Genomic DNA, 13,286 nt, shown 5'->3' with positions numbered 1-13,286 from the left:
AAAAAAACAATGTAGATATTTTTTACATATAGTTATATATGGTCTGAGTAATTTCCACTTCTTCCCTCTCCTTTTTCAGACATGTCTATATGCTTGTGTATGTTCACATGTGTATTATTTCCTTTCCTTTTTTTACATGTTGGAAATAAATTAAAATACTTTATATATCAGATATCAGAGTATTTGACTGTATTATTCCAGAACATAAATAGCTATTTTTTATTCTTCTTATTGTTCTATTCTTCTAAGCCCAAGATACACCAAATAACCAAATTTGTCTTCTTTTTTTTCTTTTTTACATAAAGTATATAGAGGTAGTACAGTGAAAATAAGTTTCTTTATTACACTGTGAATGATGTGATACAGCCAAAGGTTTCATCAGCTATGGAGCTGGAACACTGACAGTGAGTTTTGGCTCTGAAAATAAAATGTGGCATTTAAAACACACAAAAAACCCACTGAAAACTAAATAGGCATTTAAAAATGTTTTTTAAATGATTTAAATAAATAATATTTTTAAATAACTAAAAAACAAAGGTCATCATTGAAAAAAAAATTTGAGTGTACATTTTTTTTTTCACTGCGAAGAGTTACTGTCACTGCTATACTTTTCTGTACCCTTATCTTAAGCTTTATCTGTGCCACCAAAAACAAAACTGGTGGAAGGTGAAAGGCACTGATGATTGGCTGATGATGGAGGTAAAACAGTGACAAGTTTTGGCATTGAAAATAAAATTTGGCACTGAAAAATAAAACATAGGCATTAAAAATGTTATTTCATTTTGATATTTTTTGCAAATGGATTTAACTATCCTGATTTTTATTTGTCACACTTTTTTAGTGTCAGTTTAAAAAACTCTTATGATTTAACAATTTTCAAGATCTTTTTTTCAGTTTCTACTTTCTGACTGCTTCTGTAAAAATTATCAGTTAAAAAAGTGTTTTGATATTTTTTGCAGTCTGTCTTTCAACATTACTTTTTTATTTTCTGTAACTCACTTTTTCCCCCCAATAATATTTCAGTTTAACTTTATTTTTGTTTTGGTGTAAAAAACAAAAATTAAATAAAAAAAAAAACTGAAAAAAAAGATTGAAATCTGAAGATTGTCATTGAAAATCCCACGTGCACAAAAATATCCAAATAATAATACTTTTAAAAAATCCAAATTATTTTTTAGTGGAATTTCTATTGGTGCAAAATTGTAGTTTTGATGCCAAAAAAATACCTTCACTGTTCTGACTCCACAGCTGATCACACTTCTGTTTATATTGCATCACTCTCAGTGTAACAAAAAAAACGATTAGTAATCATGATAGTAGACTTTGTTTAAGAAGCATGAGTTAAGGTAAACCTGCAAAAATATAGTTGTACGCATCCGTTATGGATTGCATTCTTCATTTTGTATTTCTCTGGTTTGTAAATGTGGTTTATGTCAACCTGAAGAGGATCATTAGATCTGTCGTTACCAGTTCTACCGGTTTCATGATTATCCAGAGTTTGACATCAGTGTAATAGAGCAGCTAGTAATTTAAGGACTTCCTGTAGGGCTCACGAAGCACATTTGTTTTTCATATTTCCTTAGCTGCACAACAACGTTGCATGCACGGCAATAACCGTTTTAATACTTGTGAAATGTGTCTGAATGCAGCACAAATAATGTAGATCTGAGTGTCAAAGGGTTAAAAAAGGAAAGCAGTAAAACAATCTAAACATAACGTACACTTTAAAACTTTGAAGCCAGGATCGACACCACTGTTCTTGTGCTGCGTTCAGACACCTTTCACAAGTATTTCACTTCTGACACCTGAGGAAATTGGCTTGAATTCTTTTGAAAAAAATAGGCAATGATCACATTTCAAGAAATGTCCTGCAAACTGCAAAAATAATTGATTTTGGGGAATATTTTTTTTAAAAAGCTACAGAAAAGTGTTGAGAAAAAAACTAATTATATTACTGTTGATACTATATATTTACAATTATATTACAGAATTATTATTATTTGAGCACTTTTTCAGGTAATCCCCTTTTGCTTTATCTAATTTTATTTTTTGCTAATTTTCAGGTAATTTTCTTGTATTTCTTCCATAATTTCTTTCAATTTTTTAAATGTCTTTTAAAGCTGCTCATTGCCTTCTTCCAAAATATTTAAGAAAAATCAAGAAAATTTGCTAAGATTTCAAAGGATTTAAAGGTCTCCCCGAGATAAATTACTAGTTTAATTTAAGTAAGTGGTGCCAGCGCAGAATTACAAATCTGTTTTATTGAGAAAGCGACACAAGCTTGTCTTAAAAAAAGGGAATAAAAGAAAAACACTTCCAACAATTCACCAAAAAAGAAAATAACTTTGTAATCACTGCTGGGGTTCGGAGGGAGGGATTTGGTTGGACATTGGGTCAGTCCTCTTTCAGAATCTTCCAGAGCGCTCTCGGTCCCTCGACCGTCTCGGCCTCTCGCGGTCCCGCCGTCGGTCCCTGGAGCGGGAGCGTCGTTCACGGGAGCGCGAGCGAGAGCGGTGCCTGATGGCAGAAAAGAAAAGATAAACTCACAAATTCTCAACAATCTCCAAATATAAATGTCTAAAGATGCATCTACCTTTTTCTGCGGCGGCCGTACAGCTCCCTACGAAGTTCCCGCGATATGGGTTTCAAGTGCATGAAGTTGCAGAAGCCACCTCGGGTACACTCTCTGTAAGAAAACAGCACATGAAGGGTTAAATCTTACTTGGCTTGAGTTTGGTGGAGCGGTGCCACACGGGGAAAAGTTGGCTCTTAGTTCCGCATACTGAGGAGAGCATGGCAGTTCACCAAACAGAAAATCTGATCTTTATCTCCCCCCGCACAAAGTTCGTCCTATCGCTGGTGTAGCAAACAACTTTCTGACCCAATGGAAAAACACAGAGACTCATAAAGGAGACGAACACAAGTTTCCTCCCTCTGAGCGAGGACGAAGTCAAAAAAATGTTAGAATTCACAAAATGCCCAACACAGCTGGATACATTTCGAGTTCTGAAGGACACACGTGAGCTCAAGTTTTATCTGTCTGCTGGAACGTCCTGATATTCCTGCAATGCCCTTATCATGTCAGCTGATATTCTGCTTCAGTGGCGCTTTCTCCCAAACAAGGTGCCAATTACATAAGCACAGTTTAAGTCCAGAGCTTTCAAAGGCCCCTCGAGCAGTTGCCCTCTTTACCCGGTTAGTAATCCAGCCTGAGCTGCAGGATGAACAGTGGAGCTTTATCTTGGAGAGCTGCAGGAAGGACTTTCTTCCCATCTCACCACCCGGCTGCCCACAACATGTCTTTTTCTGCCTTTAAACACACACACCATGTGGAACAGCTTCTCCAGTAAAACAAATACTATGGCTTTCAGCTGGACTGATGCAGCAGCAGCAATGTGTTGTGTTAAAGGTTCATTCAGAGCATTAGTATAGCAGCAAACCACTATCTGCATTGTAACAGCAAAGTGGAGTAATTGATTCCAGGGTTCCAACACATTTTCACAACTTTTCCATGACTTTTCAAGGACTTTTCAAACATTAAGATTTAATATCTATTCAAGCATAATTTCAGCGTCCCCACAATGATGTGTACAAGGGCCAACCGCAATTTGAAAATCGAACGATAATTTGTTTTTACAGTTTCTGGCTTTCATAAGTTTTTTTAAAAAGGCACACCTTCAAAAACAATTTACTTAAATAACTTTTTCTCCAGTTGGCGGTTAGAGCTGGGTCGATTTGATGTGGACGAGCTTAAACCAGTTTGATTTTATGCAAACCGGCTCAACCAGTATTTGTCTTTGTGGTACATTCTGCCAAATTTTAAAGTAGCCTACATCAGTAACCTCTGCTGACCTCTCCAACAATCATAATATTGTTGCCTTATACAATTTAAAATAATTCGTTGTATGAAAATGATTTCTTTTCACTCACCCCATTTCATACTGGCGACAGCACGCTTCCCTGAAGTCAGTGACGGGGGAGAGCTCAGCGTGGATAGGTTGGGCGTTGAACCACCGATTGTTCAGGTCCATGACCGCTTTCTCTGCGTCCTCCTCACGACGAAACTACACAGAGGGCACACAAACTTAGGATTACTCAGGATGGTTGAGAGTAACTTAAAACTTCTGTGAACCAGTGTGAGAAAAACAAACAAATTCCATGCATTTGTGCTGAAAAATTAATTAACTGTCAAATAACCTGAGCAACAAGAAAAACGGTCTTTAAATGTTTTTTCATTTGACATAAAGTCATGGGGCTGTTCTGGTGGAGATTATTAGAGATAGATGATTCAGTCTTTTAAATCAAATCCATCCAAATAATTTCCATCTGGCACCAACCTTGACGTAGACATTGCCGACAAGGTGGTCGCCCAAATTATCGCACACATTCATCTCCTCCACCTCTCCGTACTTCTCCTCCATCTCTGTGAACACCTCCTGTGTCGGGAATAAAAGAGCACGATCAATGTCTTCGACAGGTTCTTATCAAGGTATTTATATTTATATTTACTATTTATAAGACTATTTTTATATTGAGAAGAAAGAAAGAAAAATCTTTTTTAAAATGAAACGCATGGATGACAATGAAATAAAAGTATCTATTTGCAAGTGGGAAATATCTGGTATCTGTGGCCATTTTTTCAATAAATAAATAAAAAAAAGAATTAATTTTAAGACTAATTTTCTAATAACCAGAATTAAAGAAAATTTTATTATGCCCATATGATTATTGTAACATAAAACATGACTTTTTTGCCCAGTGAAAAAGTAAGATTATTAATACAATGTCATGTCAGAAAACATTTATTCATTAAGTCGTACCTCCCATGTGAGCATTTTTAGGACTTAAGAAAGATTACAAAAGGTCAGTTCAATACAAATTAAGGATTTATTTTTAGATGAATGAATTCAATGCCTTTTAAGAATTTTCAAGGATCTGTGGCAACCCTACAATTAAGTAAAGGGGAAAAAAGCAATAGCACAATGATTATAATTTCCTTTTTTAAATCTATAACACCACTCATTTTCCAGGCATAAAAGCAGCTATTGCATATTCCAGCTGTGTAAATGTTGGCTGTTAAAAGATTCTTGCTTTAACACAAATTTCAGTAATGTCATGATGCTCCTTTTGGTTCCAACGTGTAAACAAAAAGCCGATAACTCGGTCGTGATGTCACCTCTTGCTACATGTAGAACGAAGCGGACACGCCAGCACAAAAGGTCGCTCACCTCAAAGAACTCATCATAGTGCTCCTGCATTTCCACATCGCTGACGGCACCTACAGAGTGTCAACAAAGGGACAGTCAGGGCGAAGCCAGATGGACACTGGTGGTAAAAGTCAAATGAACCGTGTAGCTTTTAACAAACAAATCTAACTGATGCGTCTTGCTATGATAGTTACGCCCTGTAAACACAGATCAGAACAGTGAGGAGTCTGTATGTTATTTGTTGCCTGTAAAACAGACTTCTCGAAACAAGGTCAAAACTAGAGCTGACCCCTCTTAGCCTTCTCCGGGGCTGTGTGTTATACTTTTAAAATACTTGCTAATGCTATACCTTTACTGTTTGTGTAACTACATGTTGTCATGTTGTACTTTTAGGTTCCCTATTCAGCAACTTCATGACATCCCCTGGCTATTGCATAAAGGAGAGTGACCTAGTTAAGGACAGCATGAAAAGAAATCTGCTTCAATGAATCAGAAGCAAAAAATTGGGAACTCCTTGTGAAACTTAAACAATAACTTCTGTATTTTTCGACCTGGATCCTATTTCTCCATTCTTCAGTGTCTACGTGAGTAATGGGCACAACAACTTCTCTCAATTAGTCCAGTATTGAGCGAGAGCACAGCAACGAGCAGCTGCAAAACAAGCTGCAATGTCACAACTCAGGGCATGTGTGCACGGTCGATGTACGTCCACTAAAAGTGCTTGTTTTTGCCACTGAGGGGTTCGGATTGTTATTCCAAGTGTCTGAAAGCATTATTGAAAGGATCCCCACAGAGGCAGACCTTTTTGTGAATGTGTAAGATCCTTTCTGTTCAACGCTGTCTAAAATTATGCTCATTATGCTTATCATCACACATCTTTCAAAGTCGACAGACAAAAACTAAAACTCAAAAAAACTGTCTCGCTTTGTCTTTTCACTTTCACTTTCTCTTTCCGATAATATTGTAATCCATTTCCATGACTGTTAGGAGTTTAAAATGGGTAAGCATATCATTGGATTGTTTGAAGTCGTCTTGCAGCAATGCAAGAAGCTTTCTGGCCTGATTACTGCGGATGTATCGTATGTGTGCGTTGAGCTGCCTTTAGCTTGTCTTGATACTTTTATCCTTCATTCTGCGCTGCTGTGGTCTGCTTTTAAGTGTTATTCAAAGTTTGAAAGCTTATTAAAACCGTTATTTAAGACGCACTTTACAGACATTTGCATATAGGAAAACTGCAAGTGCAAGTTTATATTAGTAATACAAGGAACATCTTTCTCAAAATATTAAACATGTTTTGGGATTTTCATAAACATATTTCAAAAAATAATAATAAGACAGATTCGCATTTAAACGTTTTGAGACTGGGTATTTAATCCTCAAAGTGGATTTTATTTTTATTTCCAGGCCTGGAAAACAGTTGCTCTATTTTCATAGCTCTTTCAGTAATTGTGAGACAGTGAGAACGCTGCTTAATTCGACCATTTAGATGTGACGATATGATGGCTCCAGAAACACTCAATTTCCGTTAATCTAAATGGAGTCTGGTGGGTTTGACAAACTGATTTCTGGGTCATAATGTTGTCAGACACTTACAACAGCAATCAAACAGCCTGTCAGTCAAAAAAAAAAAAAAATCAAGCAATTTTAGTGGAGGCAAAGTGACATCGGTGCATATTGCCCCAAAGGATGACACTGCAACCAGTTTCACAACTGTCAGCTGCAGCCCTCTTTCTCAACATGAGCAAACTTTAAAAAAGTCTTGACAAGTCACGTAGACACAAAAACGTGAGAAAAAAGAGTTCAGGTTGAAAACTACCAATAATACCTGTTAAGGTGTAAAGCAAAAAAAAAACAAAAACAGTAAGTTACTTTTAGCTTTTAAGTTTTGTCTGTATCACATGAGCAAAATGAAGAATCTTACACAAAAGCTGTGCACATCACTGCACAACACCAGGAGAAAATGCACAACAGCATGTGGCCAGTTATTCTCCAGGAAATGCTGTAATACCATAGACATCTCTAGGGGACATATGTTCCTGCACTAAGCCGAATTTTATGTGGGGAGGTGTGATGCAGTAAATTGGGTGCAGTCAGTGCCGGAGGGTCCTGCAGATGAAGGAGAACTTACAGCGTAAACCATCAGCAGACTGGGCAGAGTTTTGAAGGTTATGAAGGTAAATGTTCAAGAGGGAAATGGTCTGAAATACAAAACGTAAACTTCTGTGACATAAATCAAAATAAAGAGCTGAGGAGGAAAAAAAATTGATTAGAAATTTGTCTGGTCCACTGTAATAAAATGACGTAAGTTCTAGGTTATTATATATGTGATGGACAGAGATGTGTTCAGCTTCTCAGGTATCTGGGGTGAAGCTCAGTATCTGTATCCCACACATGAGATATTGATTTTTAAATATTCCAGGCAATTAACTGAAAAGGGGGCTACAAATTTATTGTACTGTAATTCCCATTATTAGTGACACTATGGCACACACACTTATAGATTTAGGCCCTTTTTGCACATATACATATATTTTCCTTTATGTTTTGGCCTCTCGTCCACATGCAAACTAAGTTTTAGGTCACTAAAATGCAGATTTTTATTTTTCAAAACTCCCGTTGCTCTGTTCGTGAGGACACTTAAAACAGGTCATTATTCAAAAACAAAGACATCATCTCCTCAATTTGTGAATGCACAATTTCTTCTATTGTTTAACGAGCATGTGTTTATTCGCGTCGCTTGGTGAAATTTATACTTTACACTTTAAACTTATTTCTGCTCTCCACTTCATGGGAGAACAGGGCCATCTGCTGCGACCAGTGCTATTTGCTCAGCATCTGCAGTTTTAGGTACACCAGAAAAAGTGGTTTTGGATTTCTGTCAATGAGGAAAGGAAGGAAGATTTTCGCTTGTCCAGATCATCACTTGTATTTTTGAGAGAGCTTCTTTATCGTGAATCAACGATGATGTGATCTCCAGTAGGTGTTTTGAGAGAGGTGACATTAGTATGTACACTTTACCTCCTGTGTGTGGAGGGAGGGCCGCTATGAACAGCTAACACTTTGGAGTCGCTATTGCGTTCTAGTGCGGACGAAGATATTTTGTGGACATATTTGTATTTCAAATGGAAGGGGAAACATCCATTAAAAAAAACATCTGTATGCGTGTAAACAGGGCCATTGTTAGGAAGGAGTAGGCCATGAACTACACAAAGATGGTAAATTGAATTTCCCCTCAGGGATTGATAAAGCATATCTAGAAAAGAATTTTAGTTTAACTTTGGAGGCAAAAAAGAAAAATGAAAACAAATTAAATATTACTGGCACCTGTGGACTATTTTAAAGGACAAAAATGTAGTTTTAAATCAAGTCTGTCGTCTTAATAAGGGTGCTGATAAAGAACATTTCACGAGATTAACAGTTATATGTGATGTAGTAGCTAAGGATGGAAAAGTGAATGCAATGCTGTTAAATGAACTGTATGAATAATTCAGATATGAGGCGCAAAGGAAAACACACAAGTCAGTTATAGGGCTCTCCTGTGAATTTACAAACTTACCTGTACAAGAGGTACTGCTTCAGCTCTACTACAAAAACAAATGTACTGCACATACCAACAAAACACAGTTCTCAATGTTCTACTGTAATCAACACAGTCTGTTAGTACTGTTTGTGTTTTGGCGTGAGAACTCACCTACACAAGGTTGAAAAACAGATAGTGGAAGTACCAGAAGCAGGTGTGCTTTTCGTTGGCGTTAGATAATGACCGATCAAAGATTCAATATTTGGTTTGAGATACTTGGCAGATAACGCGGTCACAGCCAGGTCCTCAGCTGGCAGGGCTGAAGCAGTACCTAAATTCTGTTGTTATGTGTGAGCACCACTTTTAGGAAACACTACAGGGAGGCTGCTGACAAATGTTTAACTTACAGCGAGAAGCGTCGGCCGTCTGTGCGCTATTCTGGGGATTTCGGTAGATGTTTTGGATCAGGATGGTCTGCAGGGGAAGGAACAAAAAAAAAGCACGCTGTTAGACAGGACCCTTTGAACAATGTCAAGCTTTGAGCTATTTCTGATTTGAACAACTTCTATTTTAGCTTGTTTACATCTGTTTGACAGTCAAGTAGGTACAAAATCCACTGAAACAGAAACATTACAATAATTACATCCTTGAGTTAACCATATCAAGTTCACAGCAGTGAACATCCGTAATATCGCAAACATCTGTGATGAAATATAACTGCTGGGAATAGGAAATGACACAATAGGAAATCACTGACAACTCTTTTTTTCTACAAATAATTGCTGACACATTAAAACAAAAAATAACATGGTTTGGGACACTATGATACTACACTACTATGCTATGATACTAATACTGCACTGAGTATACACAGTGCTCATATACAACCAATATACTGAAATGTTTAACCTCACACATTTTCAGTTATTAGGTGAATATTTCAAACAGATCGCCTTCATGAGTTCAGAGTGTTCACACAACATCCGCTGGTGTGACTGGTATCATGTTTTGTGCTGTGGGTGTTTGCCTCAATAAGTCAGAGGGACGCGGGACGAGGTTATCAGCTTATCAAGGTCACATCCATAAATGGCTCAATATTGCCCTTTTGTTTACATGAGTGTTTATTACATAAGACTGTCAATATTTTAGCCAACAGGACACCAGAAAAGGCTTCGGCACAGCACCTGAGCATTTTTTCATAGCACCATATCCAAACAACAACAAAAAACTATGTTAGTTAACTAGTTTTATTTGTTTAGAATACTTACGATACATACTAATAGTAAAAGTAATACTACTAAAATATTTTTACATTCAAATTTTCACTGTCTGACTATTCTTAGCTCTCCTGTAAGAGCGTACCTGCATTATTATGCTGTTATATTATCTTTACATCAGTTGCAAAAAATGGTCTTAACATGACAATAATATTCATTGCCAAAATTTCTGTGATAATATATCATCCACCAAAAATAGTTAGGTCCTGATGTTGGTTGTAAAAAGATACAAAAAATTGGGGTGGGATTCTCACCTGGCTGAAGGTTGGTTTGTTGTGCAATCTCGAGCAGCGGTCTCCATGTCTGCAAGCACCAATTTTAAAATAGAAAGAACAATTGACCCTGGAAAAGAAGGAAAAGTGTCGTTAAAATCATGAATTACTTTTGCTTAAATTTATTTGGTAAAATGCAAATAATTCATCAGTCTGTCTCTCAAGACTTTCCAACTTCTCCAGCCTGTCTGTGGCTACAGATCATGCCAAAACATGTATTTTCTTTTCTTTTTTTTATCATAAAGATCAGCAATTTCCAAAGACAGCAGGGCACTGTAGTGTTGTCTAAACGGGTGTGGATATTGTATTTGTTGGGGACTTTCAGCTGTGGACTTTGAGCTCTAATGAGTATTTAGGGCAGCAGGAGACAAAAAAGAGGACTTTAGTCACAAAAAATAAAATAATAATAATAATTCCCATTCTCATCATAAAAAGGAAACATCTCACTCACTGATGAGTTAATAATATTGTCTTGACAATGATGAAGCTCTATGGCACAGATGAATAAGCTCAATCAGGCTTTAGATAAATGGGCAACACTTGATTGTCAGATCAAGTCTCTGTTGATTTTAGTCTTCAGGCGTGTGGGGTCAAACGTGGCCCTCTGGCAGATTTTTAACGCTCCTCAGCTTCTTATTGAAATATACTGTATGTGGCCCCACACATTATTTTTTAATTAAGCCAGATCACTTCGCTGTTTTTTTTTTTACCTTACTGTCACAATGGCAGGGTTATCAACCAGTTTGTAGACATGTACCAAGTAGGAACTACTGTTTTTATTAACAGAAAACAATAAAAGTCACCTAACAGCAGGCGTTTCCTGTGAGGTAGCAAACATACCTACAGCAAAGTAGAGGTGTAAAAAAAATGGACAGCAGGGCGATTTTACGTTAAGTGATGCAGTGTTTTTGAGAATCAATATAACTGCTAGATACCGTGTAACAGGGGCCGTGACAAATACAGATCTTGCTGTTCTGATTGCAGTAAAGAAGTAATTTTATGCAAGTGCTGGGGTGCTTTTTATGACATTTTTCCTTATTCTAGATTTATAAAATTCTACAATATATCGCCTTGCTAACAGTATTGCAATATATCTCTACAGAATCATAACTTGTATAACTTAAAATATTGTGTGGCCAGATTTGTTAAGACAGACACTGTGAGAAGCAGCTGGTCCTCAGGTGTTTGAACACCCCTGATTTAATGTGTAAACTGTAGAAAACACCAACACTTAATGACTACCATCAGACTTATTCTTGCATTATTATCTAAGTATAAGAACCACAAAATTTTAAATTTATACAGCAATATCATAAAGTATTATATATCAGATAATCGAAGCCTCTGCTAGGCTATTTTGACTACTTAGTCACCGGATTGTTTTGGATTTCTGCTACCACCCCTTGTGTGTACGACACATACAATAAATGCACAATAAACATATCGTGCGACATTTAATTTTGAAAATCTTAAACAGTTTATTGTGGAGGAAAGATTTAGCTGCACACCACCGGTGAAACGGAACAAAACAATCCGCCTGAGCTAACCAGCTAGTCTGCTAACAGACTCATTATTTACCAAGCCACATGCTACATGGCTCTTTAATAACCTACAAAATATGTTTCCAGTATTAATGTGTGCACTAACCACCTTATAAGCACTTTGCAAAATGACACCTTTTGTAGAAAAGCAGCAGCAGCAGCTGCAGGTTAGCTGAGGTGACTGAGTTTCATTCAATGTGCTAGCTTAGCGTTAGCTTCCTGTTGCTAATGTAAGCTTGTCTGGGACATTCAGCGGCGCTGTGGCTTCAGTCTGAGCCCCGCTGGTGATAAAGGAAAACCGCTGCAAATATACTTCGTACAACACTCATCGTTGGAGCGACCCATGATGTAAATATTAAATAAAACTTACTTGTCTTTCTCTGTGCCGAAAATGGATGCCAGGTACTCCGCCATTTTCGGCTCGTAGGAAACGTAATAGACTACGTCATTACGTAAAGGCACGTTGATTGCGCTGTCGCGAGCACCAGACAACTTGTAATGCCCCCGAAGGCTACAGGAGCGCGCTGTTGTTCCATAAAAACATTTTTATTTCTCAAAAACATTATCATTAAAGTACACTTAAATTCTGTATTTAAGTACAAATTCCAGGTGTTTTTTTACTCTACTTTAGCATTTTCTTTTCATGACACTTCTGACACTTTCAGAGGGAAGTATTGTACTTTTATGTCACTACATTTATGTGACAGCTTTAGTTACCAGTTACTTTACATATTAAAATGTTTGCATAAAAAAACGAAAAAAGATATGTATAAAATAAGATGCGCTGTTTTAAATGTATTTACCCAGCAGTTGTATACAAGTACAGCCAAAATGATTGGTCCATTTATCAATTAGCTTATTGACAGAAAATTCATCACTTTTCATTTTTTTAAGTTTTGAGTTTTGGGAGTTTTTTTTTTTTCTTTTTTAGGTATTTCAATTTGGCAAATATTTTGATAAAAAATGATGTAATTTTCCCTTTTTTTTAATTGTTTGAGTTTTTGTGGGGGGATGGGGTTGGTTTTTTATTAGTTTGGCAGTATTTTATTTTATTTATTTTTTATTTTTACTTTTTTCTGCACTTGGGGGATGCACAGATAAAACAGTGTGTTTGGGGGTCCTCTGCCAAAAACATTTAGGCATTCAACAATTTCCTGCATGCTGATGAATTTTTATGCACCAATATATGCATTTTCTACACCAGTTTATGGTGTAAATGCCAAATTAAAGACATTTACTGCTACTTTTATGTCTTTAGTAAGGAGGAAAATGCACATGCTCTACCAAAATCTTATCTAAACCTATGCATTTACTTAAGTGAAGGATCTAAATACTCCCTATTATTCCTCTATGATTGTCTGACAGCTAAGCAATTACATGAAAAATACAGAACCTACATAATACATTTCTAGGGCCCATCCACCTACATACATACATACATAATGCAACAGTAGGATGTAGGGTTAGGG

General features: G+C 36.7%; 1 protein-coding gene across 1 annotated transcript; it reads right to left on the bottom strand.

The window, feature by feature from the left end:
• Positions 1 to 2,241: 2,241 nt before the first annotated feature.
• LOC121962621 (splicing factor U2AF 35 kDa subunit-like) lies at positions 2,242 to 12,321 on the bottom strand. The gene is made up of 8 exons (XM_042512834.2): positions 12,188 to 12,321; positions 10,259 to 10,346; positions 9,135 to 9,201; positions 5,229 to 5,278; positions 4,338 to 4,436; positions 3,931 to 4,064; positions 2,594 to 2,686; positions 2,242 to 2,517 (listed from the first exon to the last, which is right to left on the bottom strand). The coding sequence occupies exons 1-8, from the start codon at positions 12,229 to 12,231 to the stop codon at positions 2,406 to 2,408; spliced, it is 687 nt and encodes a 228-aa protein (XP_042368768.1). The 5' UTR covers positions 12,232 to 12,321; the 3' UTR covers positions 2,242 to 2,405.
• Positions 12,322 to 13,286: the final 965 nt, after the last annotated feature.

The sequence above is a fragment of the Plectropomus leopardus genome, chromosome 24 (genome assembly GCF_026936395.1).
Source record: "Plectropomus leopardus strain MGB_pleo_1.0 chromosome 24, ASM2693639v1, whole genome shotgun sequence".
NCBI lineage: Eukaryota > Metazoa > Chordata > Actinopteri > Perciformes > Serranidae > Plectropomus > Plectropomus leopardus.
This window is presented reverse-complemented; position numbering and strand designations above follow the sequence as displayed.

Excerpts from the sequence above, each read along its gene's own strand:
- LOC121962621 (XM_042512834.2), bottom strand. The coding sequence starts at position 12,231 with ATGGCGGAGTACCTGGCATCCATTTTCGGCACAGAGAAAGACAA. Across the intron at positions 5,279-9,134 it reads GACGGCCGACGCTTCTCGCT|GTGCCGTCAGCGATGTGGAA; the intron begins GTAAGTTAAACA and ends GACACTCTGTAG. Across the intron at positions 2,518-2,593 it reads TACGGCCGCCGCAGAAAAAG|GCACCGCTCTCGCTCGCGCT; the intron begins GTAGATGCATCT and ends TTCTGCCATCAG.